The sequence below is a fragment of the Peromyscus eremicus genome, chromosome 8a (genome assembly GCF_949786415.1).
Source record: "Peromyscus eremicus chromosome 8a, PerEre_H2_v1, whole genome shotgun sequence".
Taxonomy (NCBI): domain Eukaryota; kingdom Metazoa; phylum Chordata; class Mammalia; order Rodentia; family Cricetidae; genus Peromyscus; species Peromyscus eremicus.
This window is the reverse complement of record NC_081423.1, coordinates 52,267,845-52,294,336: the sequence shown is the minus strand read 5'-3', so window position 1 is coordinate 52,294,336 and position 26,492 is coordinate 52,267,845. Positions and strand designations below refer to the sequence as shown.

The 26,492-nt window shown below is 48.7% G+C and overlaps 1 protein-coding gene across 1 annotated transcript; it reads right to left on the bottom strand.

Moving 5' to 3' along the window:
• Window positions 1–1,689: 1,689 nt before the first annotated feature.
• Aloxe3 (arachidonate lipoxygenase 3) lies at window positions 1,690–25,523 on the bottom strand. The gene is made up of 15 exons (XM_059269436.1): window positions 25,362–25,523; window positions 24,324–24,528; window positions 22,838–22,919; window positions 21,573–21,692; window positions 21,125–21,250; window positions 18,468–18,571; window positions 17,792–17,964; window positions 16,927–17,070; window positions 16,641–16,844; window positions 16,463–16,549; window positions 15,788–15,957; window positions 15,150–15,271; window positions 8,680–8,780; window positions 7,952–8,122; window positions 1,690–2,079 (listed from the first exon to the last, which is right to left on the bottom strand). Exons 1-15 carry the CDS (start codon window positions 25,506–25,508, stop codon window positions 1,900–1,902), a joined length of 2,136 nt encoding a protein of 711 aa, XP_059125419.1. The 5' UTR covers window positions 25,509–25,523; the 3' UTR covers window positions 1,690–1,899.
• Window positions 25,524–26,492: the final 969 nt, after the last annotated feature.

The window sequence follows — 26,492 nt, the reverse complement described above, 5'->3', positions numbered from 1 at the left end:
AATAGAGAAACAGTCCCTTCTGTCACTGTTCAAAGATGGATGTCACATTGCAACTCCAGTCGGAGAGAAACCATGATCGGGCTTTGGTCAGGCATAGATTCTGACTCAGGTGGCAGAGAGAGTCAGGTGTGATGGATGGTGCATACCTGTGATCCCGAATTACAGGGACTCAGATCCCACTAAGGTACCTGGAGCAAAGAGGACCACACACCAGAACTCAGGAAGCAGATGCATGATGACTGGTGGTGTGAGGCCAGCATGGGCTACATGGCAAGACTCTGTTGAGGGGGCGGGGGGTGCAGATGGTAAGGTAGGCTGAGTCTGAGTCTGACAAAACAGGAAACAGAAGATGTGCAGCAGCTGGGGAGAGAATGTGAACAGCTGATCGAGGCTCACGAATCTTCATCTATTTGTTTGTTTGTTTGTTTACTCATTTTGTTTTTCAAGACAGGGTTTCTCTGTGTAGTCCTGGCTGTCCTGGAACTCACTCTGTAGACCAGGCTGGCCTTGAACCCACAAAGATCTACCTGCCTCTGCCTCCCAAGTGCTGGGATTAAAGGTGTGTGCCACCACTGCCTGACAGATCTTTATTTGTAAGGACTATATGACTGGAAAGGGGGAAATCATACTGTCCAGATTCATCCAGTTCAGTCAGGGAAGGGTAAATTTTGCCAAAATAACAAGCAGTCCCACAAATTTCAACAACTCCACCGATATCCAACTCAGTCAGCAGAGCTTCTGTTCGAGTCCCTCAGACACACGGGTAGATGTCGTTGCCTCTGTAATACAGAAGCATTATAATGCTGGACCATCTCCATGAAGCCTGGAGATGAGAACATCACTTCTGCATGTAACTCAGCCCAAAGTTCTACGTGTAACTCCACCCATGCACAAGAGGGCCAGGGATGGTTTTTCCGCACGTGCAAGAGCAGAACTGGATTTCAATAGCACCACTAACAGTACCACACCCAGAACGTGGATTCTGGGGCTTTGCAGAATGCCTGGTTCCTTCCTGTCAATCTCTGTGCCCAGCTATTCCTTCCCTTCCTCATGACTCACTCTAGGAGGTAAAGTAGGAATATAGCCTAGCTGGCCAGTAGAGTGAGCGAGGAAGGTGCCTGGGTTTCCAGAAAAGATGGCCTGCAGATTCGCTCTCGTTCTTTGCCCCCACACTTCTACACGCCCCCACCTTCCATCATCATCATCATCATCATCATCATCATCATCATCAAAACAGAAGGAAATGGGAGCCAAGTATGTTAGCTTTTATTGAAGTCACTGGCCTCAAAGACAGGTGAACAGTGGGATGCGGGTGTGCAGGAGGAGAGCTGGAGAGAGGACATACACACCCAGGCTTGAGTTCCTGTTCTCAGAAACTCAACTAGATATCCTGGTGAGCGGGGCTGATTCTTCCCCTCCCCTGAGAAGCACTAGGAGCAAAGGGGAGTGCATGGCAGATCCAGGCACCCACCCCTTCCGTTCCAGTTTTCAGAAAAGGAAGCTGGATTTAGGGGTCCTGGGCTTGGGAGAAAGGGGGAATGAAAGAGTTATCCCAAGTGAAAGACTGTGGGTTTGAGGGGGACGTGGAAGGAAGGCTCAGAAACTCAAGCTGGGCATCCCAGTGTGGAAGGAAGATTCCCACATAAGAAGGGAAGGAAAAAGGTTCTTTCCAAGGGGTGTATTGTGCATTTGACTTTAATCAGCGGCTTTCACCTGAACACTGCTGTACTGGTCCCTCACAGCTTAGGGCCCATTTATATAATATGAGGGCCATCTTGGTCCCATAGGCAGAGAAGGTTCAAGATGAGGGAGGCGGGAAGGGACTGGAAGGCCTTAGGAAGACGACGGCCTTCCCTTTAGTTGGAACTTCTTTTCGTCGGGGATGGTGTGAAGTGGGGCTTAGATAGAGACACTGTTCTCGATGAGGGGAGGGTCCAAGTAGGTATAAGGTAGTGCCAGGTTCTGGTTGCGTTCCCTGATGTCCCTGGAGATCTGTGCCAGGCAGTTCTGGAAGGCCGCAATGCTTTGCTGTGGGGCCTCCTCTGTGAAGTGTTCATCTGGGTAAGTGCCCAGAGGCCTCTAGGAAAAAACAGGTCGAGATGTTAGGAAGATATTCAAGATGAGACAGGTAGTAATGAAGGTTCACATGTCAACAACTAAAGTCAAAGTGTTACCTAAACACACAAATCGGTTACTGCCATGGAGAACATAAGCCCTTCAAACCATAGCCCCAACCCACCACTTCACTGCAGCATGATTCAGAACAACCCCCTGTGGTACTTTGAATGAGAATGGCCCCCAACGGCTCATATATTTGAATGATGGAACTGTTTGGGAAGGATTTGGAGGTGTGCCCTTGTTGGATGAGGTGTGTCACAGGGGTGGGTTTTCAAAAGCCCACGCCATTCCTAGTTTTAAAACACCTTGCCATGTGTGGTAGTACATGCCTTTAATCCCAGCACTAGGGCAGAAGCAGACAGATCTCTGTGAGTTTGAAGCCAAAGCAGTCTACATAGTGAGTTCAGGACAGCCAGAGCTACATAGTGAGACCCTGTCTCAAACAAACAAACAACAAACAAATGAAAACAACATCTTGAGCTTGTGGATCAGATATAAGCTCTCAGCTACTGCTCCAGCACCATGCCTGCCTGGTGCCATGCTCCCCGCCATGACCATCATGGACCCTAACCCTCTGGAACTGTGAGCCCTCAATTAAATGTTTTCTTTTATAACTTGCCTCGGTCGTGGTGTTTTGTCACAGCAATAGAAAAGTAACTAAGCCCCAACCCCAGAAGCCTGTGAAGCACAGAGCACAGACTGTGACTTGGGCCCCAGCAACCTAGTCGGAGTGCTCCCCCTCCTGACAGTCCTTGTCATGTCACTCTGACTCTGAAAGTCGATTCTTGGATCTCAAAAAGGAAGATGGAAGAAAAGTTTTAAGTCTAGCCCCTCCTCACCTCCACCCTTTAAACTCAAAGAACACGATCACAGTCACCATTCAAAAGAGGTTAGCAAACGTATTCCAGAAAACAGGTCCAAGAATGTATCTGTCACCACATAGGTTTACTAAATCCAACCCCTGAGGACAACCAGCATCCTGGTTCTGAGGTCTTTACAATTATCTGACATCATGAAACCTTTGCCATATATATGTGTGTGTGTGTGTGTGTGTGTGTGTGTGTGTGTGTGTGTGTGTATATATATATTAATCACTATCACCAAAACATTGCCACACTTTCCCACATGACCACCACAATCAAGGAATCTCACAGAGAACTTCAGTCAATGCCATCCTGTGTATAGGATTGTCCTTCCAAGATCACTGTCATACCACAGGTCACCGTCAAAATGCACAGGTCCTGCCAGGCGGTGATGGCACACACCTTTAATCCCAGCACTCAGGAGGCAGAGCCAGGTGGATCTCTGAGTTCAAGGCCAGTCTGGTCTACAGAGCAAGATCTATGACCGGCACCAAAACTACACAGAGAAACCCTGTCTCGAAAAACAAACAAACAAACAAATAAATAAATGCAAGGGTCCAGTTTCCTAATCTTTATACAACACCAGTGCTACTGATACCTTAACATTCCTCGTTCCCATTTGATTGCATTGGTGAAGGCCTTCAGACTAATGCTAAATAAAAGCAGGAATAGTGGGCATTATTTCTTGTCCCTGATTTTTTTTCCTGTCTTTTCTTTTTTTCCCCACTGAGACAGAATTTCTCTGTGTAGCCCTGGCTGTCCTGGAACTCACTCTGTAGACCAGGGTAGCCTCGAACTCAGAGATCCACTTGCCTCTGCCTCCTGAGTGATGAGATTAAAGGCTTGCACCACCACTGCCCAGTTCTTGTCCCTGATTTTAAAAAGACATCTATTATTTCATCATAAACACAGTGTTTTCTAAAGATAAGCTTTAGGGCCAGGCAGGTGGATCTCTGTGAGTTTGAGGCCAGCCTGGTCTACAGAGCGAGTGCCAGGACAGCCAGGGATGTTACACAGAGAAACTTTGCCTAGAAAAACAAAACAAAACAAACCAACAAAAAGGTATGCTTTAATCAAAATTCCTTCATGGGAGCTTCATTCGAAACAGCTTTTATCAGTAATGGTTGATTGCACTGATCAAGCAATTTTTCAGCCAGTGTTGGGCTAATTATACACTATGCCTCAGTGTCGATGGGACAAATGATGTCGCTAAGTTTCATAAGGTGAACCAACCTTTCATTCTTAGAAAAAGCTAGACCTTGCCATGGCACATTGTTGTTTACCACACAGTACTTGCCTTTACTGGCTGATACATTTTTAAGATTGTTGGAACTAAGTAGGGGAGTTTATAATTTCATTTTCTTAATTACAGCTGACACTTTATGTGAGCCATCACAACCATACAACAACCCTTAAGACGGTCTTTTATCAGCCTCGCTTTATAGATAAAGAAATTGAGGCTTAGTGTGGCCAAATTAGAGAGGTCACGAAGATGTTAAGTGTGAACCCGGGACTGGAGCCCTCTAATGAGATCCACCTCCCTTAAGGTCACAGCTTCTCCTAGTTGGAGAATCAGGCTCCCATGATTGAGGAAGATTCTGCCTTTTCCTGTGCTTCCAGAAGTCTGAAAGACAGAGGAACTGGGTGAGGTTGTGTTTCGATTGCCTTTGATCCAGACTAGAGCGGGTAACTCTTCTGCAATTACCATCCTGCGCTGTCACACAGCCCTTCTGTATGGTCTGCATCTCTTCTAAAACGTCAGTTGTTTGGGTTGACTTAGAAAATCATAGCTTTCATCCAGGTTTCCAACTTTGTGTCCATGAAACTGTAAGCTGTATAGTCTTACAATTTTAAAACTTCCTCTGCATTATCTCCCTTTCCTATTCCAGTGTGTATTCATGTTCTTGATTAGAAGAAGAGAGGGTGCAGCTGTTGAAAGCTAGGCTCCCAACCAAAAGGTTAAGAATTGTTTATAATTTCTTTATAGTACTAGCCTTTGTTCAGCCTGTAGCTCAGGTTGCCCTGGAAGTCACTGTATAGCCCAGGTGGGCTTCAAACTTGCAGTAAGCCTCCTGATTCAGCCTCTGGAATTACAGGTATGAACCACCACACCTGATTTATTGTTAGCTTTAAAAAAAAAAAAAAGACAGAAACGGGCTCGGTGGTTAAGAGCATAAATTATTGTTGCAGAGGACCTGACTTTGGTTCCCACCACCCACATTCAGCAGCTTACAATCACCTGTTACTCCAATCCAGATGATCTGGCACCTTCTTCTGGATTCTGTGGGCACCTGCACTCACCTGTGCATGTATTTACACCCATATACACATTACTAAAATAATAAAATATATTTTAAAAGTACAGCATGGTAATACACTCCTTCAATACCAGCACGGAGGAGGCAGAGGCAGGAGGATCTCTGTGAGTTCAAGGCCAACATGGTCTACAGAGCGAGTACCAGGACAGCCAGGGCTACAATGGAGACCTGACTCAAAAAAAAAAAAAAATACAGCTTTATGTTTTATTTATCACACTGATACCTAATTTCTAAAAGTAAAGTATAATCATGAAAAGAGCAGAACACAGCAACATGACAGACTAAATTCAAAGCCACCACATACTTGCTTTGTGAGCTAAGCAAATTGCTTAACTTCTGAACCTCAATTTCCTCCCCTCCAGATGTTCACCAGCACTATACTAAGCATCTTAAATATAGCTGCTTACTTGCTTTGTATTGTTTGTTTGTTTGATTGATTGATTTTGAGACAGGGTTTCTCTGTGTAGTCCTGGCTGTCCTGGAACTTACTCTGTAGACCAGGCTGGCCTCAAACTCAGAAATCCGCCTGCCTCTGCCTCCTGAGTCCTGAGATTAAAGGTGTGCACCACCTTTTGTATTTTAAGATACTATACTTTATATCTGATTCAATGATTGAGACACAGATCAAAGGAACAGCAAGGGGCAGGGTCTAAGGATAAGTTCCTGTGGACTCCATAGTAGAAGATGGTAAGTGAAAATTTTCTAGGAAAGGGTCAAAGAGATGGACCAGTAGATAAAAGGGCTTGATGCCAAGCAGGGTGCCTTGAATTTGGGGTGGGTAGGAGAGCACTGACTCCCAAAATTGTCCTCTGACCTCCAACACATGCCCAGGAATGTGCACCCCATCCCCCAATAAATAAATACATAAATGTAATTTTTTTAAAACTTGCTAGGAAGAGTTGGGGAGGTACTTCATTGTGATACATGCCTATGGTCCTAATCTCTATAGAGGCTGAAACAGGAGAAGGACTTGAACCTAGGACTTCAAGGCCAGCCTGGGAAACACTGAGAAACTTGTTTCAAAAATAATCATTTTTTAAAGATTAATCGTGTTTATTTTATATGTATGAGTGCTTTTGCCTACATGCATGTATGTATATAACACAAGAATGTTTAGTGCCCACAGAGGCCAGAAAGGATGTTGGATCCCCTGGAACTGGAGTTACAGACAGTTGTTAGCTTCCATGTGGGTGCTAAAAACCAAACTTGAGTCCTCTGGAGGAGCAAAAAAGGTTCTAACTACTGAGGTATCTCTCCTGATCCTCAAAAAAAAAAAAAAAAAAAAAAAAAAAAAAAAAAAAAAAAAGAAGACACAGGAGTTGTGGTACACAGCTTTAATCCAGCACTTGGGACACAGAGGCAGGAGGATCTCTGTAAGGTACAGGCCAACCTGGACTACTCTGTGAGCTCCAGGACAGCCAGGACTACATAAAGAGACTCTTTCTCGAAAAACAAAAACAAAAAACCAAAAAGCAAAACAAAACAAAGAATAAAAATTTAAAGAAAGAAAAAAGTTGCTAGAGAGATTAAAAAAAAAAATCTGCCATATTTCTACCCACACAAAGCCAACCATGAGAAATGAGGGCGTTCACAGGTGACGTGTGACCCTGGCTTGGAGGCAAGATCAAGAAGTCAGAGTGGCGTGATGGGACAAGGCAATATGTGAATGGCCATGATGGTAACCGATGATTCAATCGCTGCTCACTTTAGCCTCAACTCCTTAGCTGCCTCACCTCCTCTCTCCAAACCTATCCCTCTCAGCCACTGACACAGCCAGTCGAACACCCTTGCTGAAACAAATTCAGTCATGTCCCTTCTCGTTTAAAAGCCTTGAGTGGCCTCATTGTCCTCTGAATAAATACTATGTAAAGTCCCACCTTACCCTTCACCCTGCCCTGCCGTGTCACTTCCCTGAGCCTCAGTGATCATAAGAACACACGAGACTCTCCCTTCCACTCCTGGGTGTCCCTCCCTTTGCCTAGAAACCAACGTTGGCCCTCCTCTGCCTGCCAAACTCCTACTTGTCCCACAGGTTTCAGCTTGCATGTCACCTACTCCATGAAGCTTTCTTGGGTTTCACAAGGCTCTATCCTTGCCTCTATCCCAGTACTTAACAATATGCGTTGCTTCCCACCAATGCCTGGTACACCATGAGTGCTCAGGAAGAGATCTTGAATGGAGGATTAATACAGGAGTACTTCCAACAATACTCTGATGTCCCTCTTCATTCACCTGTATGTCACATGAAGGTGTCAAGAGGGTGGGGGTGGGGGGTCTCATTCAACCTTATATACCTAGCATCAAGCACTATGCTGACATGTGGGAGGAACCCCATGTTTAATGCTTGGGTGGATCAATGAGTGGTTGGTGGATGAATGAGTGATTGGATGGATGGATGGATGGATGGATGGATGGATGGATGGATGACTTGTAAATCACATAGAAGTTATAACCTAGTCGCTAAAGGGCATTTGCTTCTATGTGTGTCCTTGGAGATCAAGTATCATTTCCTGTGAAGACAAAAGGACTCTCACGGCGTCTGAGCAGTGGACACTAATCCCAGCAATCAGCCTTCAACCCTCTGCCTCCAGAGCACTCCATGGCCTAGGCCCCGCAATGCCCAACCTCTGCCCCACACCTCCATGCACACACCTGGTCTTTGGGCTCCTGACTGATCAACCAGAAGAGGAGAAGGCTGCTGCAGGTGGTGTTCACTTCTGGGAGGGTGTCTAGGTAACTCTTCATTGTTGTAGTCCCCTTAGTCTGAGGAGGGGGCTGCCTCATAGTTGATGGGGCATTGGGCATCCAGGCCCCAAAGTCATGCTGTGGAGAGACCCCCAGCACCCCAATTGGATGAGCATAAGCATCCTATCATTCCTGATCCTGCCTCTACCATCCCAGATCTCTAAGTTTAGAAGTGAGAAGACTATGCAAAGTCCAAGAAGTGGGCCATAAGCCCAGCTCACCCCGTCATTCTCCACCCAGTGTTCCAAGACTGGGTAGAATGAGTCACCCCGGAGGGAGGAGAACCCAGAGAGGAGGTAATCCTGGACAAAGGCCTTGGGCTGGCATGCCTTGGAGCAACGTGATGCTCTGTGTAGCCAGTTCTTGCCAAGGTCAAGTTCTATTCCCAATATAAGCTCCCCAGAGTCCCCATTGTCACTCTGGATGCAGCTCCACCCAGCCATCACTCAACGCTAGCCCTTCCCTCCACCCAGTCGCCACTCCAACCCTAATGGTCATAATCCCACCCCAACCCTGACCCACCCATTCACTCAACCAGAACTCTGACCTCAAGTCCATTGCCAAGCCTAATACACCTTTGGAACTTAACACCTTGGGTGGCCCAGTGCCCCTAGGCCTGCTCTCCCCAGCCTTACCTGCCCACTATTGACTGCAGCGTGCTGGGCGGAGCAGTTAAAGATGATTGCAGTGAGATACTTCACAAGCTCTCCTGGAGTGCACAGCCTGCTTGGGAAGCCTGGGTGTGGAGAAGAAAGGAAGAGGGTGTGGATGTGGATTGGGAGGCGCTGGGTTCCCTGGGGTTTCTCAGTATAGGGGCTCACACTATGGGAGAGTGAAGGATTAAGGGCTAAACATGGGCTACAGCTATCTGGACACTAAAATTAGTGCTGAGGTGGCCACCACCAAGGGCTCTGGTCTTTAAAGGGGGTCAGGATAGGATCTGGTTGCTAGACTAGAAAATGATGAAAAACCAGACTCCTGACAGAGCCCAGCACCCAACTGCCTCTCTCTAACTTGGAAGGCGCTTCCATCTCTACATCCATCTCTAGCCTATATTAGCAACTTGAAGAATTAGTTCAACTCATGTTACCAACATCCACGCAAGACACCACCAGGAAGGCATCCTCTGCCTGGCTTAGCAGAAGAGCATGTTACTGGAAAGTGCAGTGAGGAAGGCTGAAAGGGAGATTAAAGGAAGAGTCTGGATCCTAGGGAAGACGCACAGGACAGAAATAGGAGCTAGGACCACATCATCCCAGGAAGAGGAGTCCCTGTGTTCTCCACCCCCACCCGAACCCCCCCACCCGCCCCGCCCCACCTCCCTGGTTGAGGCATAGGTGAGATTTAAATAAAGAAAGTTGACAGAGGCCAAGTGCAGAGGTCTGCATCTACAGTCCCAGATTTGGGGGAAGTTGAGGCAGGGCTGCTTGAACCTAGGAGTTCAAAGCTGATTGAGCACTGCAGTGAAATCTCATCTCAAAAACAAACAAACAAACAAAAAAAAAGGGCCAGCCAAATGGTGAAGGACCATGTTAACCAAGCCTGAAAACTTGAGTTTGACCCCAGGGGGCCACACATCGTGAAAGGAAAGAACCAACTCCTTCAAGTCGTCTTCTTTTTTTTTTTTTTTTTTATTTGAGACAGGGTTTCTCTGTGTAGCTTTGCACCTTTTCCTGGATCTCGCTCTGTAGACCAGGCTGGCCTCGAACTCACAAAGATCCACCTGCCTCTGCCTCCCGAGTGCTGGGATTAAAGGCGTGCGACACCACCGCCCGGCTCAAGTCGTCTTCTTGACCTCACATTTATGGCATGATGTGCACGTCTTTACTCACACTTATGCATCACATGCATGCACAGACAAAATAAATAAATGTAATAAAAATAATAAGTAGAACAATAAAAAAAATCATTTAAAAAGATAACGCAGAAGGGCTGAGGGCATGGCTTAATCGGTAGTGTGTCTTTTTGTTGTTGTTGTTTTTGTTTTTCCAGACAAAGCTTCTCTATGTAGTTTTGGTGCCTGTCCTGGATCTTGCCCTGTAGACTAGGCTGCCCTCGAACTCACAGAGATCCGCCTGGCTCTGCCTCCCAAGTGCTGGGATTAAAGGTGTGCACCACTGCCCGACCCTTTTTCTTTTCTTCTTTTTTTTTCTTTCTTTCTTTTCTTTTCTTTCTTTTTTTTTTCTTATGTATTCCAGAGTGGAAGTAGGAAGACTAGTTCAAGGTTATCCTTGGCTACTTATTGAGCTTAAGGCCAACCTGAAATATATGAGACCATGTCTTGAAACAAATAGATCAGTAAGTAAGTGACTAGCAGAAGAGAACATTGTCAGGCTGAGCTCAGTCCTCCATCTTGCTTTCTTTGTACCACACAGACCTCATCCAAGTCCATGGCTTTACTCCCTTGCACTGAGGAATGAAATCACAGCTTACTAAAGCGAGACAGGAGAGTTGAACCAGTAATAGCTAAACCCCAATGTGTGTCTTAAGGAGAAAACAAACATCCCAGGGGGGAGAGCATGAATTTTGGTACTAGCAGTGTGTGTGTGTGTGTGTGTGTGTGTGTAACTGATCCCTCTCAGATGCTAAGGGACAACTGCACTTTTTTTTTTTGTTTTTGTTTTTTCAAGACAGGGTTTCTCTATGTAACAACTCAGGCTGTCCTGGAACTTGCTTTGCCGACCAGGCTGGCCTTGAACTAGAGATCTGCCTGCCTCTGCCTCCTGAGTGCTAGAATTAAAGGCTCAGGCTCAACCAGCTTTTTATATTCATTTATTTATTTAAAAAAACAAGGTCTGTATGTAACCCTAGATGTCCTGGAACCTAGAACTCACTCTGTAGACCAGAGTGGCCTCAAACCCATGGAGATCTATCTACCTGCCTCTGCCTCCCATGTGCTGGGATTAAAGACACCATGTCTGGCCGGCCAACTATATTCTTTATCCAGTTGCTCAGATCAAATCTGTGTGCTCATGCCTCCTCTTATCTGCCATTGTAGCTATCAGCAAAGACTTCCAGAGGCCCGTCATTCCTGTCCGCCATGTTTTCCCGTCACTGACATCTCTCCCGTCACCAACATCTCTCCCGTCACTTCCATCCTTTTCCTTTGTGGGGCTAAATCAGGTGGAGGAGGAAAGTATAGCACATACAAGGCCCTGAATTAGATCCCCATCACACACACACACACACACACACACACACACACACACACACACACACATCAGGTGATGTCACCTTTCACTAGAACCTTCTAAAGAGTTCCCCTGTGGCTCACTTTACCTGCTCCTTTCTTCCCTTTGCTTACTCTACTCCAGCTACATAGTCTTTGTGATATTCCTCAAACACACTGGTATAGCCAGACCCCAGGGCCTTTGCACCTACCCTACCACTGCCTGAGTATTCTCATCCCAAATCCACACAATGAGTATCCTCAATCCCATGAGATCTCCACCCAATGTTTCTGAGCTCTAGCTCCTCAGTCTGTCTTTCTTTGGCTATCTATATGAAATATTTTCCCTAATGAGGTTCTGGTTTTCTTCCCAACATTCATAGCCATCTGACATATTTGTTGACCATTTCTGTCTCCCCCCAAAGCATGGTAAGCTCCATTAAGAAAAGAAGTTTTGCTGAGTGGTGGGGCAGGGGGCCATACCTTTAATCCCAACACTTAGGAGGCAGAGGCAGGAGGATTTCTGTGAATTTGTGGGTAGCCTGGGCTATAGAACAAGTTTCAAGATAGGCAGGGCTACACAGAGAAACCCTGTCTTGAAAAAACCAAAAAACAAACAAACAAAAAAGAACACAAATTTTGTCTATTTGGTCACTGCTAAACCCCAGCATCTAGAACGATACTTAATAAATATTAAGAGCCCTGTAATTATTGGTTGAGTAAAGTGAGTAGATGAGATAGTAAGGAACAGGAGTGGCAAGGCACCGGATGAGGAGGGTGAGGGGGCTGGGTGGGGACCCGATTGATGCTAAGGCTGTGGTAGAGCAGGGGGACATGGGTTTCTTCAATGTTTCTGAGGACTGCCGGCTGCAGGGCTTGGGGGGGGGGGGTAGGGGTGTGTGTGTGATCCTCAGGCTTAATGAGTGAGCCTCAAGAGGCTGGGGGAGGGGAAACCGATGGACAAGCAGCCGGCACAATGCAGAATCCCTGATCTGGAACTAGGGTGCTGATGATGAGAAACCATGCAGACAATAAAAGATGAACCATCCAGCTGGTCCAGGAAGACAGAAGGGAGTATGAGCCAAAGAGCACTCAGAGGTCTAGAGTCAGACTGAGCACAGGAGGACCAGGACTGAGGACCAGTCACTAGGCCGGAGTGGGTCGGGATTCTCTGAACTTTCCATCATAGTCGATCATCTAAGTTTGGAAGTTGGGAATAAAGAAGTCCCCACAACCCCGCGCCCCCTCCTGGCCCCGCCCCCTGGAATATGTAAGCCCAAGTCCCTGACAGCTTAACAAATATGTTTAAGCTTTAAATTAAAATCCAGAGTAAGTTTGTACTGGTTGGAAGAGCTGTTGTCAATCTGAAGAACGTTGGAGTGTGTAGACTCATAGACAAGTTTAATACAGAGGGGAACTGACCCAGCAGTAATCAAATCTCAATTTGAGTCTTAAACAGGAAACAAATAAGCCTGGCGAAACGAAGCAGCCAGGATCCTGATTAACAGTGGGTTTGCAAAACACAGGGAAAGGTCACCCTTTAAAATATCCGAGACAGATCTAGCTGTCATCACCTTAACCTAGAAATCACTCCTGGCCTTGTTAATGTCGAGACAAGCTGACATCAGGCGTCTCTCAATATGATGCAAAGCACAGAACACAGCATCACCTGAGAAGTATTCTTGCCAAAAATGTGCAACCTGTATACATTCCTTCCCATTTATCAAAACCACACAAGACAGGGACAAGATGGGTCACATATGAAATAAATTCGAAGGTGACACCTTGTCCAGCGTGAGCCTGGGCTTTTCTGTAACTGCGTGTTGTGTGACTATGAAAAGCAGGGGGCCAGGCGTGTGGTGCATGCCTTTAGTCCTAACACTAGGTAGGAAAGGGCAGGCAGATCTCTGAGAGTCTGAGGCCAGCCTGGTCTTCATACAGAGTTCCAAGCCAGTATGGACTATAGTGAGACCTTGTCAACAAAACAAAACAAACAACAAAAAACTCCACAAAATGCTGCTTTCAGTTAAAAGAATCTTTAAAGTTTAAATAAAATGTGGTCCTTGGTTGGCTCCTATCCCAGTTGGATCAATGGAGGAAAACAGAGAAAAATGGGGAAGTGTGGCTATGGACTAGATGTGAGGGTGACATTGCTGAGTGCTGACGATTTTGGTAAGTGTAGGGCTAAGCGTATATAGCTCAGTGGTACAACACTTATCTACCATGTAGGAACCCCTGGGTTTGAGCTCCAGAACTACAAAAAGTTATCAAAATGGAACTGTGGGCCAGGTGTGGTGGCACATGCCTTTAATTCCAGTATTCCGTAGGGCACAGAGGCAGGCAGATCTCTGCAAATTGAAGGCCTGGGCTAGCCTGGTCTACCTATGGAGTTCCAGGCCAGTTAGGGCTACATAGCAAGATGCTGTCCAAATCAAACAAACTCCAGAAATAAAAGCAACAGATTAATCAAATGTGGCAAAATACTGTAGAATCTGGTAGGAAGGTAAAGGAGTGTTCACTAAGGTGGACTCTACTGTCCTCTATGTTTGAAAAATATTGTCTAAAAGATAAAAAAGTACAAAGTTGCTGGGTGGTGGTGGCGCACACCTTTAATCCTAGCACTTGGGAGGCAAAGCCAGGGAGATCTCTGTGAGTTAGAGGGCAGCCTGGTCTACAGAGCAAGATCCAAGACAGGCACCAAAACTACACAGAGAAACTCTGTCTCGAAAAACAAAAAAACAAAAAACAAAAAACACCACCACCAACAACAACAAAAGCACAAAGTCCTTCTGGATAGGACTGCAGTAGCTGCTCTATTTGGAGGTGACTTGAAACTACCCTCTTCCTTGGATCTCCCCAGATAGACCAGGAGCAATTAGTCGGCTGAAAGCCACATCCCTACTGAGAAGATTCAGGCCAAGGTAAATGGTGGGTGGGCATTCCAGCCACTTTAATACAACCCAGACAGAAAGCTCAGTGGGTAAAGGCACTTGGTGCCTAACCTGATGCCCTGAATTCAATCCCTGGGACCCATCCATGCAGCGGAAAGAGAGAACAGACTAAGTTATCTACGCATGCACTGTTGTATGCCCTATACACACAAAACAAACAAAAAATGTAATTAAAAGATTTAAAAAATGAAAACAGCTGGTCACAGTGGCACAGGCCTTTAGTCCCAGCACTCAAGAGGTTGAGGCAGACTGAGCTTGTGAGTTTGAGGCCAGCCTGGTTCCAGGCCAGTAAGGACTATATAGTGAGATCCTATCTCAAAACAATGAGAGAGAGAGAGAGAGAGAGAGAGAGAGAGAGAGAGAGAGAGAGAGAGAGAGAGAGAGAGAGAATCATTTTGAAAAGGCAATGCTGGCTTTCTGAACCAGGAACTCTACCATTGGGATGTATAGAAAGGAGTCTCAGAGCCAGGATGGCCGAGAGTTAGGACCACCGGGAAGCAAGAGGTCTCATCTTCCCTGGGACTGAGAGAATACTAAGGAAGGAAGGGTGGTGTGGGACATCTGCTTGTCACTGCGTTTAAGGAACAGAAACTGAGAGGAGCCATGCCAGAAGACAGGGAGGTGCTAAGGCTTAATATGAGTGAGGCCTTGGGTTCAGTCCCCAGCAACACGTTAAATGTAATTTAATAGTATGGATTTCAGGCTGCTGAGATGGCTCAGAGGTTAAGAGCACTGGCTGCTCTTCCAAAGGTCCTGAGTTCAATTCTCAGCAACCACATGGTGGCTCACAACCATCTGTAATAAGATCTGGTGCCCTCTTCTGGTGTGCAGACAGAACATTGTATACATAATAAATAAAATTTAAAAAATACATAGTATGGATTCAGTAATAAGAACTGTTTATGGTGGACAGGTAGATAGATGAGGATGAGAATTGGATCAGCAAGAGCTTGTGAGTGGTGTGGATGAGGACAAAGAGGAATACCTGAATTCTCCCGGCCGAGGAATCCCTGAGTAAAAATCTCACCCACCCAGGCCTGCAGCTCAGAATCCTGAAGCACCGAGGCATCGCTGGGGTAATAGTAGCTCACGATCTCTGAGACAAACCTGCAAGAAAAAAATGCTGGGACCCCTGGAGTGAGTGTGGGCCTAGGCCAAGGCCAGACATTGAGGCCCACTGACATTCAGGGAGGGCGAGGCAGATGGCCTTAGGAGGAGTCCCCCAAAGGCAGGTGAGTTCAGTGGGACCCCTAGATCTGGCTGGAACCACTGCCCAGGCTCCCCTTCAGTCCCCTCCTCCTAAACCAAGGAGGTTTTGGGTCTCCTCCAGGGAGGCAATGAAGAGGAGTCCACCTTGTTCTGCACGTGATTGTCTCAACAAGCCCTGATCCTCTGACTCCTATGGACAAGGTGCCCCTTCCCTTCCTCCCCTGCAGCTCACAGTCAGCGGCTATCTCACAGGGAACCTGTCTGCCAGTTCCCACTCTTGAGAGTGTCTTATGCTGGGTGGAATCTGAGAACTCCTAAAGACTCAAGAGCTCCAACTGGCATGAACACAGGAGCCCACGCTGCCCCCTGGGCCCGGAGACCTTGGTGGCTGGAAGGACCTGAGGGTCCCCACACCTCTCAATAGCCGCCCAGATCTTCAGGCCATCGTCCCGGTAGTGGTAGTTGGGGATGTTCAGGACGCCGCGAGCCCGTAGGCTATCCGGAAGGCAAAAATCCGTGTAGGTGAAGTGGGCCAGCCCTGTGCTCATGAGGTAGATGAGGCCGCGCCGACCGATGGACGTGACCTAGGGACACAGCACACAGCTGGAGTTTCCAAGCTGGCTCACACCCCCACCTACAGTGTCCGGAGACCAGCTGGGACTCAGGGAGCAGCACGTGTGATTTATCAAGCAGTCAAGGACCACGAATCAAACACTCACACGGACCTGCCTAATGCAGGCTTCGCGGACTGAGGACCTACAGTGTGCGTGGGAGGGGACCTTGAGGTATTGATAACTACAGGAATGACAACGCAGGAGAGATGAGATCTCAGGATCAACTAGGAGCAAGCAGTGCTGAGCTAAGGACGTGCCCACTGAACCTACTTTTGAGGGTGTGTAGCCCACGGATGGGATTGGCCAGCTGGGTCAAGGCTTAGGGGAGGGGCAAACAGGAGATGTGCAAAGAGACGCAGCTTATGGGAAGAGGCAGGAAAAGATTACACAAGGGTCTTGGGAGCCAGAGCAAGACTTGTGGGCGGGGCAAAGCACACTTAGGGGCGGGGTTATGGTTGTGGCGGGGAGGCTGCACCGTGTCCACGAGGCCTTCTGGGTTGAGAAACGTGGCTCTTGCGATGGTGTTCACCTGCAGCGTGTATCGAGTGTGGGGAAGCAGGAGCTGAGAGAGGAACGAGGTCACTCGTGAGTCGAAGGTCCGGGAAGGCCTGCAGGCCCCGCCCCCTTTAGTCCTGCCCCTGCGTCCCGCGGACCTTGTAGATTGGATGACATAGAGGTAGCTGACGCAGTGTGGCCATGGAGAAGGCCTCGTTTAGCAAATGCGTGCACAGAAAGTGCGTGTTGTTCTCGTGCACCAAGAACTCAGAGTTGCGCACCCACGTCTTGGCCAGCAGCCAGTCCAACTCGCAGTCAGTGGGCAGAAAGATGGGGCTCTCTGGTCCCGGTGTCTGGCTGAGCTGTGTAAGACAGTAGTAAGGGGTGTGACTCAAGCCTATTAGCCTGAGGCTCCACCCCCTAAAGTCTCGCCCCCAGGCTCACCTGGATGGCCAGCGGCAGCAGCACCCCCTGTGGGTTGAGCCACAGCAGGCAAAGCGGAGCGGCTACGTACTGTGGGCGGCCGTTTACGCAATGGACAGGGGCCTCCGCCAGGATCCAGTAATCCGCTAGGAAAATGTGCCCCCTCTACAGAAGGCACACAGAGTCTTAACTAGCCCCCCGCCCCGTGTCCCTTTTTTTCCTCTCTGTTCTCTGCAACACGGAGGAGCTGAGGTCCCCACGTCGAGATTCAGCAATTCTTGCTGCCTGCGCTAATGGCCAACGCTCGGTACCGCACCCTTCCCAGAATGTCCGGAATGAGGTCTAGATGAGTCTGTCGTTGTGTAATCCCTCACCTGGCCTCTGGGCTTGGACAAGCCAACTTCCTCTGCTCCTCCCCCAATACCTCGTCCACCCTACTCCCTCAGCTCAGAAGGAATCCCCTCCTGAGATCTGACCTCAGTGTATCCAACAACAGGAAAGTCAATACACAATGAGCTTGTCAGCCACTGCCCCAGCTTCGGAGAATGTCTGAGGGTTTGGCTGTCACAGAGAGACTAGGTTGTCATCTACTCCAATCCTCAGAGTTCCTCGTTCTTTGTAATTGTTCCTACTGGCCTGCCCTAAAGCAACCATCTTTGGCTTCAACACTTCGGATCGCTGAGACCCTAAAACAGGCCTCAGACCATCCCAAGTCCCACCTGGCCCTCCTCCGTATCTGTTCTTGAAAGGTAGACAGGAGTGCCCTGTGGGTGGGGCCCACAGACCTGGACCATTCCGCCTCTACCCTCCACATACAGTCCTGGTGCATAACGGCAACCCACCTGCCTCCCTCCTGTTGGGCCCCGCTGCCGAGACCCTCACCCACCTCTAGCTCTGTTTGTAGGCAGGTGCCTGGTCCCAGCAAAGGTGCCACCATGTCATTGGTGACAGGCAGCTTGCTTGGCAAGCTGGAGAGGCAATGGAGCATGACAGGGTTGACACCATTCAGGTACTGGCACCCGAAGAAGCTGTCCTCACACCAGTGCGCTGTGACGTACTCTGAGGGGATGGCAAGAGAGGGAACCAGTGGGTCTGGAAACGACGTTCCAAACTGGGGTCCTGCCCAGCCCTCTGCTCCTCATTTTGGCTTCAGTTGTCCTCCTGAACGGTACAAGGTGGACGTAACTGCACTTTCAGTTGAATGCTGGACACTGAGAGCCAGTAAGGCGGTGCGGCTTGCCCGCTCGAGTGGCAAGGCTGGGATTAGAACCAAATTCTCTCTGACCCCAAGTTCCAGAACACCTGGTCATAGGAGTAGGGAAGAGAGTCATGTGGCCCTGACCAAAATCAGGACTTCTTAAATGACCATGAGTCTCTTCTGGGTAAGCAGAATTTCTCTATATCCTCTCTCCTATTCTTGTCTGAGGAGGTTCCTGGGCTCCTGGGGGAAATCTAGAAAGACGCTACTGGTGAAGCCAGGAGCCCATCCCATTGGAATCCAGCACCTGGCATGAACATGAGACACAGTAAAAGACAGGCAGCCCCCGCCTGGCTCCGCACACCTGAAGTGAAGGTCTTGTGACACCAGAAGATGTTCCGGATGTCATCCAGCTTCTTCCAGGAGCCCTTGCGGGCTAGCAGACCACGAATGTTCATTCCCAAGGATCTGAGGGACAGAAGGTGAGAGCTGGATGTGAGGACCAGTAGGAGAATCAATAGGGCCATTCCCAATCGTAAGTGCCTAGCAGCCCGCGTGGGAGAAAAGTCTAGCATTCAAGTGAAGCCGGAAGACTTCAGGGTCCTGCTGCAAACACAGCCATCCCTGAGAGGAAGGAGCGCATGTGCGCATGTGCGGGCAGAAGTGGTACCGCCCTCACCGGTGCTTTGACCTGCTTTCTTCAAACTTCCAAAACGCCTTTCTGACTATAAGCCCCACCGCCACGCCTGGGTAGGTCATGGTGCTCCCTCCAGCAGCTTCCTATAACCCTAGCAATGCCTTCTCCCGCCCTATCCGTGCACCAGGCAAGACCAAGCAAAGCCTGCTTTCCAAACACAATCAGTAACGTGCTTCGTTCGCTCCTGAACTGGTAAGAGTGGAGTTGACAAGCTTCCGGATGTGCTTCTTCGCCTTGTAGATGTCTCTACCGTCTGGATTTTATTTTCCACCCATGAGCATCAGAGGGAGAAAAACATCTTGAAATAAGATTGGCTTCCCCTACCTCTCAAGCTGAGTCTCTGCTGGAAAGCCGTCTCCTATTACTATAGGTCAGTCTGGTCTTCTAGGTGCGACTCAGACTCCAATCTGTGTATGAAGCTTTGCCTGACCTCCCCTGAAACCCATGCCTGGGAGCATTCCCAATGGAACTCGGCTCCGTGTATCCTGCCATGCCCATCGCCTCGTAAACACTCACCAAATGGGCTGAACTAAAAGAAAGGGAATGGAGCTCGAAACAAGGAGATCTGTAGCGAGGGGTCACTAAGACAGCTATATAGTCCCAGCTCCTCGCCTGGCTAAGGCAGGAAGGTCACATGATCAAGGCCTGCCCGAGCTACAGAGAAAAACTTCGAGAACACAGTCATGAAGGCAGAAGCTGAGGAGGCAAGTAAGCAAAAACACACTTTTCCTTTCCACGGGATTGCCACAAATGTCCTTCACAGTATACCTTGAAGTCATTCTTCACTTGACTCCCCCTAAATTCCTGCAAGCCTGCCTAAGAACAGCCCCCACTCCCCTCTGACCTTACTCAGAACCCCCCAACTGGTGATCCCATTCCTGCTTAGACCTTAACATCCTTCTCAGACTCAACTTGGGGCTTCTCTACCTTCCCAGATGCCCCATGGTTCCGCCTGAGTTTGAGAATATATCCTTGTCCTGAAGTCTGAACCACCTGTGGCTGCTGCACACGCCAATCATCACAGACCATCCTCTGTGACCATCTACACCCTCTTTCAGCTGTCTTTTTTTTTTTTTTAAAGACTCATTCTAGACACACATGTGCAGGTAATGAAGACCCAGTTCTCGACTTTTCCTGTGGGCCTCCACATGCCACTCCAGATGCGTTTTCTCATAGAACCCTTGGCTCACCGTCCCCACCCTGGACTCAGCCGTCACTTGCTTTTCTCTCATTTCCTCCCTCCCAGGCTTGTGTCAATCCTGCCCTTGTAACGAAGAGCCACATCCTAAACCCCGCTGGCCTGCCTTCTTCATGTACCCAGGGGACCCTATTGGACTCCTCCCTCTAGTCATATACACTTAAAATCCTAGCTGTGGACTTAAACTGATGACGCTTGTCCTGACATCACATTAACTATACACTATATAACTATATAACATGCCTCCTTAAGTGATCCCATGGATTCTCTCTACCAAAGGCATCTCCTTGAAGGGACCATCGATCGAGAGATTTTGTGCTCGGCATTATCTTACTTGTCTTTCCTTGAAACTTACGGTGGGGGTTGGAGAGATGGTTCAGTGATTACAGACACTAACTTCTCTCAAAGAGCCTGGGTTCGACACCAGTTCGCACATGGAGCAGCTCAGAATCACCTATAACTGATCTGATGCCATCTTCTGGCCTCTTTGGGCACCTGCACACGTATGGCACACACTCACATAGACACACACATAAATTTAAAAGTAATAATAAAATAAATTTTAGACTTATGAGGTCAGAGTGAGTGGGTCATTTTACCCTTCAGGCTATTGTCCAGAGACTATGTAAAAATTAAGGTTACATTAGTCAGGACATGATGGTTCAGGCCTTTAATCCCAGCACTCCTCTGTGAGTTCAAGGCCAGCCTGGTCTACATAGTGAGTTCCAGGGCAGCCAGGGCTATGTAGAGAGACCCTGTCTCAAAAAAAAAAAAAAAAATCAACAACAACAATTAAAGTTACACATCCAGAAAGTATGGGCTTTGGAGTTGAACCTGACATGATGTGGCTTCACCTCCTCAAGATTTAAGGACAGAGCCTCTCTATAGCCTACTTCATATGGTTCCTGCGGCCATGCTCTGCCCAGGGTAACTGCCCTGAGAGCAGGCATAGGGAGGGAGATTGAAGGACAAGGCAAAGGGAATCTAGGAGAAAGGAAAAGAAGGTGTGAAGATCTGTGGGAGGGGAAACAGGGGCAGAGAGAAGGGTTGGGAACTGTGAGGTGGCCATGGGATGAGCAGAAAGCAGGAACGGGGTTCAGAAGGGCAGGGGAAGCAGTGGGCTCACACAGGAATGGCGGTGAAGATCAGTGAGGCTGTCTTGGTGGCTGAGTATCGAATGTTGGGCTCCATGTGCAACAGAGATGGGAGGTCAACCTTCATGGGTAAGCCAGGCACGTACCTGTTCCCAGAGCTGAGGGGAGGCAGGCACAGAGAACAGGAACCAGTCAGTGGATCTGTAGCCTGGCCCCCTTAATCCCTTTTCTCAGTCTTGTCCCAAGATTTCATAGTTCTCTGCTCACTATTAGCTCAACCTGCCCTTTCTGCTCCAGAGCAGAAGTAATGTCTTACCCTCTCCACTAAACACTTCAGGACCATCACTGGTGCCCCCTCCTGCTCCTCAGAGGTGGACAAAACTGTACTCCTCATGGACTCTCCCTCCACACTGCCGGACTCCATCTCAACGAACGTCTACATCCCTCCCCTCCACCTCCTTTCCAAACGTTGGTTCTCACTTGTCATCCTGGTCTGCACAAGGGATTGTCTTGGTCAAGGCAAATTTCTTATCTGACTCCATCTCCTCAAAGCTGCTGACATCCACCATTCTCGGGAAACCGGGGGCGTAGATCTTCCAGCTGCCCAGGGGTGGAGGCAGAACAAGTAGGTTAATCTTGGAATAAACAGGATCCTTAGCTTCTAAAAATATGACTTCAGGTGACCACTGCTGCTTTCTGCTTTCTGGATATCTTTGTGACAGAGAAAATTCTCTGTGACAAAGAATTGGATTTTCTCTGTGATGGCTCTGAACTTCAGATAGGGAGTGAAACTCAGCATCTTGTGCGTGCTAAGCACAGACCGTACTGCTGAACCACAGCCCTAAGCCCTGGAATAGCACTTGAGGGTGACATAAATTCCCACACTGATTTAGAGATGGGCTTATATTATGATTAAGATAAACTGAGTGTGGTAACACGCACCCGAAATCCCAATAATTTGAAGGTTGTGATGGGCCAGCCTGGGCTACATTGGTAAGACATTCCCAACCCCAATCTCAAGAAAATAAGTAAATAAAAAGTATGGTGAGTTTGAGGGTGCACTAAGATTGGTAAACTTTTGTCTGTTTTGTTTTGTTTTTTTGAGACAGGGTTTCACTATGTAGCCCTGGCTGTCCTGGAACCCACTCTGTAGACCAGCCTGGTCTCGAACTCAGAGAGTTCTCTGGGATTGAAGGTGTGCACCACCACTGCCTGGCAAGAATGGTAGATTATTATTAATACTGTTTCCAAATTGGGGATCTGACTTACATCAGGGGCAGTCAGAGGATGAGAATGGTTAATGGTGTTGGATTTGGGGTTTGTTGTTGTTGTTTAAAGGGAGATTGTTTGTTTGTTTTTTGTTTTTCAAGACAGGATCTCTCTGTGCCTTTTCTATCCTGGATCTCACTCTGTAGACCAGGCTGGCCTTGAATTCACAGAGATCTGCCTGCCTCTGCCTCCCAAGCGCTGGGATTACTGCCTGGCAGATTTGGGATTTTACGTGAGTGTGTGAGGGATCAAACTTGGGATCTAGAGAATGCAGGCAAGCGCTCTACTCCTGAGCTAGAGCTACATTCCCAGCCCAAGATAACTATTGGTATTGGCATTCTGGGTCCAGACTCAGGTCACTGTTAGAGTGGGATTGAGTTCCCACGTTTTTAACTGAAGTCAGAGTTAGGAACAATCTGAGTAAGGCTGAAGTGTGAATGAAGATGGGGCAAAAAGTCAAATTAGGCCGCCCTCACCGATAGCATTCCTGGCGGGCCTGGAGTTCCCGTTTCCTGTGGTCCAGAAGGAGGGGGAGAGAGTCCTGACAGATGGTTCTTGCTGTAGGGAATGAAAACCACTCTGCATATACATCTCTTTTCAAACAGTGCTTCCTACTGCGAGTGTTGTCTGAACCCTCTTGAGAACAGTCTGCGCTGACTCTGTGTGCATCACTTCGGGGAATGTCCACCCACTCTTTGTTTGTTCATCATGGATTTGAAGACATTACCACATCCCTCACTGTTCACGATTGCCTCCTTTCTAGATAATACTCTCCTTGAGGACAGAAGTCATGTCCCACTCATTGTTTGCCCTTCCAGTGTCTGGCGTGGCGCTTGGCATCATGTTCATAGCCTACACTGGATGACTGCTGAATAAATACATTTTAATAAAGCCCTCATGTTCTCCGATGGTGAGTGGGGACTGATAGTAAAGTCTATGGAAAGTGCATTGTAGTCTGTGAAATGATGTTCACTTTAATGTAGAATACCCTTCTTTCATCTCTGAGACATATCACAGCACACACACACACACATACACACACACACACACAGATACACACAAGCAACCCTAGTGCTGCCTCTGTGGAACAGACACTTCTGGAAGCAGAAAGGCCTCACACCAGTATCCTTGAAATCCAAAATTCAATAAGAGAGCCTAACTCACTTCCCAGACACTTCATCCCCATCAGAAAAGCTAGAAAGAAGTAGGGCACAGGGTCTTTGTGGCTAAATTCTCTAAATGCCCATGGCTTTCCCACCTGTTGAAATCAGCTTGTAAGTTAATTACTTTTTGAGCTCTAGAAGAACATATTCTGGAGAAATGCAGAGGGATGCCATGAGATGTCAGCTGCCTGGTGTGAGATTATCTGTCTGCATCTGCTGTCTCTGTCTATGTGTGCCTGTCTGTGTATGCCTGTCTGTGTGTACCTGTCTGTGTGTGCCTGTCTGTGTGTACCTGTCTGTGTGTACCTGTCTGTGTGTGCCTGTCTGTGTGTGCCTGTCTGTGTGTGCCTGTCTGTGTGTACCTGTCTGTGTGTGCCTGTCTGTGTGTGCCCGTCTGTGTGTGTGTGTGTGCCCGTCTGTGTGTGTGTGTGTGTGCCTGTCTGTGTGTACCTGTCTGTGTGTGCCTGTCTGTGTGTACCTGTCTGTGTGTGCCTGTCTGTGTGTACCTGTCTGTGTGTACCTGTCTGTGTGTGCCTGTCTGTGTGTGCCTGTCTGTGTGTGCCTGTCTGTGTGTGCCTGTCTGTGTGTACCTCCAGAAGAAGAAACACTACTGAGAAAACTCAGAAGGCCCTTGCATGTTGGGGCTTTAGCAATGCTCTTTATCAAAAGCTATCTACTTGAGACCCCAGCATTCCTAACTCCAATCCTCTTCCCCACACCCTGAGTTCTGTGAGACTCGACTCCTAATCCCAAAAGAGACGGGCGCTTCAGTACTGTGCAGCCCTTGTCCCTAGCCCACCTGTTCCCGGTCGCAGCTCCACGGTGCAATAGCCCTCAATCCATTGATAGCTGGGGAAGTGAATAACGGTGCCATCTGGGGTCGTGATACTGACTCGACTGCAGTACCAGGGGTCCTTGCAGAAGAAAGCGAAGCGCTCCTTGTGTAGGCGCAACAGCAAGATCTCACCCAGCTCTGCTGCACAGCGCACCTTGTACTTCTGAACCTGCAGTGGTGGAGGCAGCAGACAAGCCAGTGAGAGGCGAGGAAGTGCTGAGGCGTCTTTGCACTTGGACGGGTGCAACAACACCTCCACTTATTCTGGCATGTAAGCCTGAGCGCTGGCTGATCCGTGTGGTTCCTTTGTGTGGCGAGAAAAAGAGCCTGTCTCCATCCATGCTGAAGCAGGCGCCATACTTAGCGCCTGTGCGGAGTTTTGCTGGAGTTCCTAGGCTCCTTGGCCAGTAGGGCACTTTTATGTAGGGCCACTAGCAAACTATCCTAGGGGCTGACAAAGGGAAGCAGACCCCTTTCCAGAGAACAGGAAATCCATGGTCAGAGCCTAGTGTCAATAGTGGGAGGAGCCAGGCCAAGCAGTGATGGTGCGCGCCTTTATTCCCAGCACTCAGGAGGCAGAGGTAGTTCTGGCCAGCCTGGTCTACAGAGTGAATTTCAGGACAACCAGAGAAACCCTGTCTGGAAATAATAATAATAATAATAATAATAATAATAATAATAATAATAAGAAGAAGAAGAAGAAGAAGAAGAAGAAGAAGAAGAAGGAGAAGAAGAAGTGGAGGAGGAGGGGCCAAGAAGCCAGGGGAAGTCCCCAGAGCCCCTTCCAAGTGCTCCTTCTTCTCCACAGCCCTGTCTCAGAACAGTTGGCGTGGTTTATCATCACTCAAAAGGCAGGGGCCACAAAGGAAGTGGTGACAAGGTTATATTGAGCATCCTGAGTTCAGCACCGCTTGAGGAATCCAACAAGAATAATCCTCCCCTCCGTCAGGTTCCCGGTGAGGTCTGTTCCGTAGAGGTCTCCCATCTCTCCTGTGTACTCACCGATCCAGTGGCGAAATCCCTGCCCACACGATCCAGCTTCTGCTTAGGGCTCTCGCCACAGGTGCCCACCAAAGTAGCGTAGATGTTGTCCAGTGTGCCAGCCTTCAGGTAGGAACCAGTGGTTACACACAGGCGGTAAACTGCCATGGTGGGACCCGACAACCCAAAAACAGAGAAGGTGAGCTACAGGTAGAACAGTGCCGTCTCCTGGGCAGAAGAAGGCTGGGGGGCTGGGGAAGGGCGAGCCTGAGGAAGGGCCCAGCTCTGGGATGTCCCTGGGCTCGCTCTCTCGCGCTCTCTTTCTCTCCGGAGCTCCACTGGTAGCTCTGGAGTACTCTCCCCGCCCACAGTCTTGCACCTTAGTACTTGTTTGCTTGCCTCTGACACACACAGCCGGTCCCTCTGGCTGGCTCATCCAGATGGATATCAGGAGACTGGGTCCATTGGGGAGGGAGGGAAGAAGGGAGGAGGAACCAAATGCCAGAGGGAGACAAGGAGGAGATGACGCGTGTGTGACTGGGACACTACCCTCTGCCTGATCAGAGGCTTGACTAATGTCCTGAGGCCCATGTTCACCCACTCCCCTGTTTCCACCCAGACCCTTTTCCTCCTATTTCCAAACCAGAAATGGGCACCAGAGCACCAGAATTCCTACATGTGAATCAGCCATGTGAATCACACCGTACATCGGAAAGCTGCACCAATTCATAAATCACACGTGACCCCAGCGACAATCAAGTGAAGAGCACACTCATCTCAGGACGCGGCAGGTGGTCTTGTTCTCTCCATCCTGCCACCGACACACCCATTTCCTCCTCAAGCCTAGTTCCCTCTCTGTCCCCAGTTTTGGTATTCCCGACCTCAATAGCTCCTTCGGAATAGGGCCTGCCAAGCGAATGGAGGCCCGCCCGACGGCATTTGGAGGCCCCCGTGTGACATTCTTGACGCTCCAAGTCCTCCCTCAGCCTGCCTGCTAGACCGTGGGAGGCAACCCACGTGCCCTAGGTGGCGGAGATCTAGGTCACCAGGGCCAGGGAAGAAAGACGGGCGGGACCAGGGGAACCCGTAGCCCGCAGCGGCCCCGCGTGGCCGGTCTAGGCACCTCGGGATTCCAGCCTGCGTGGCGCTCCC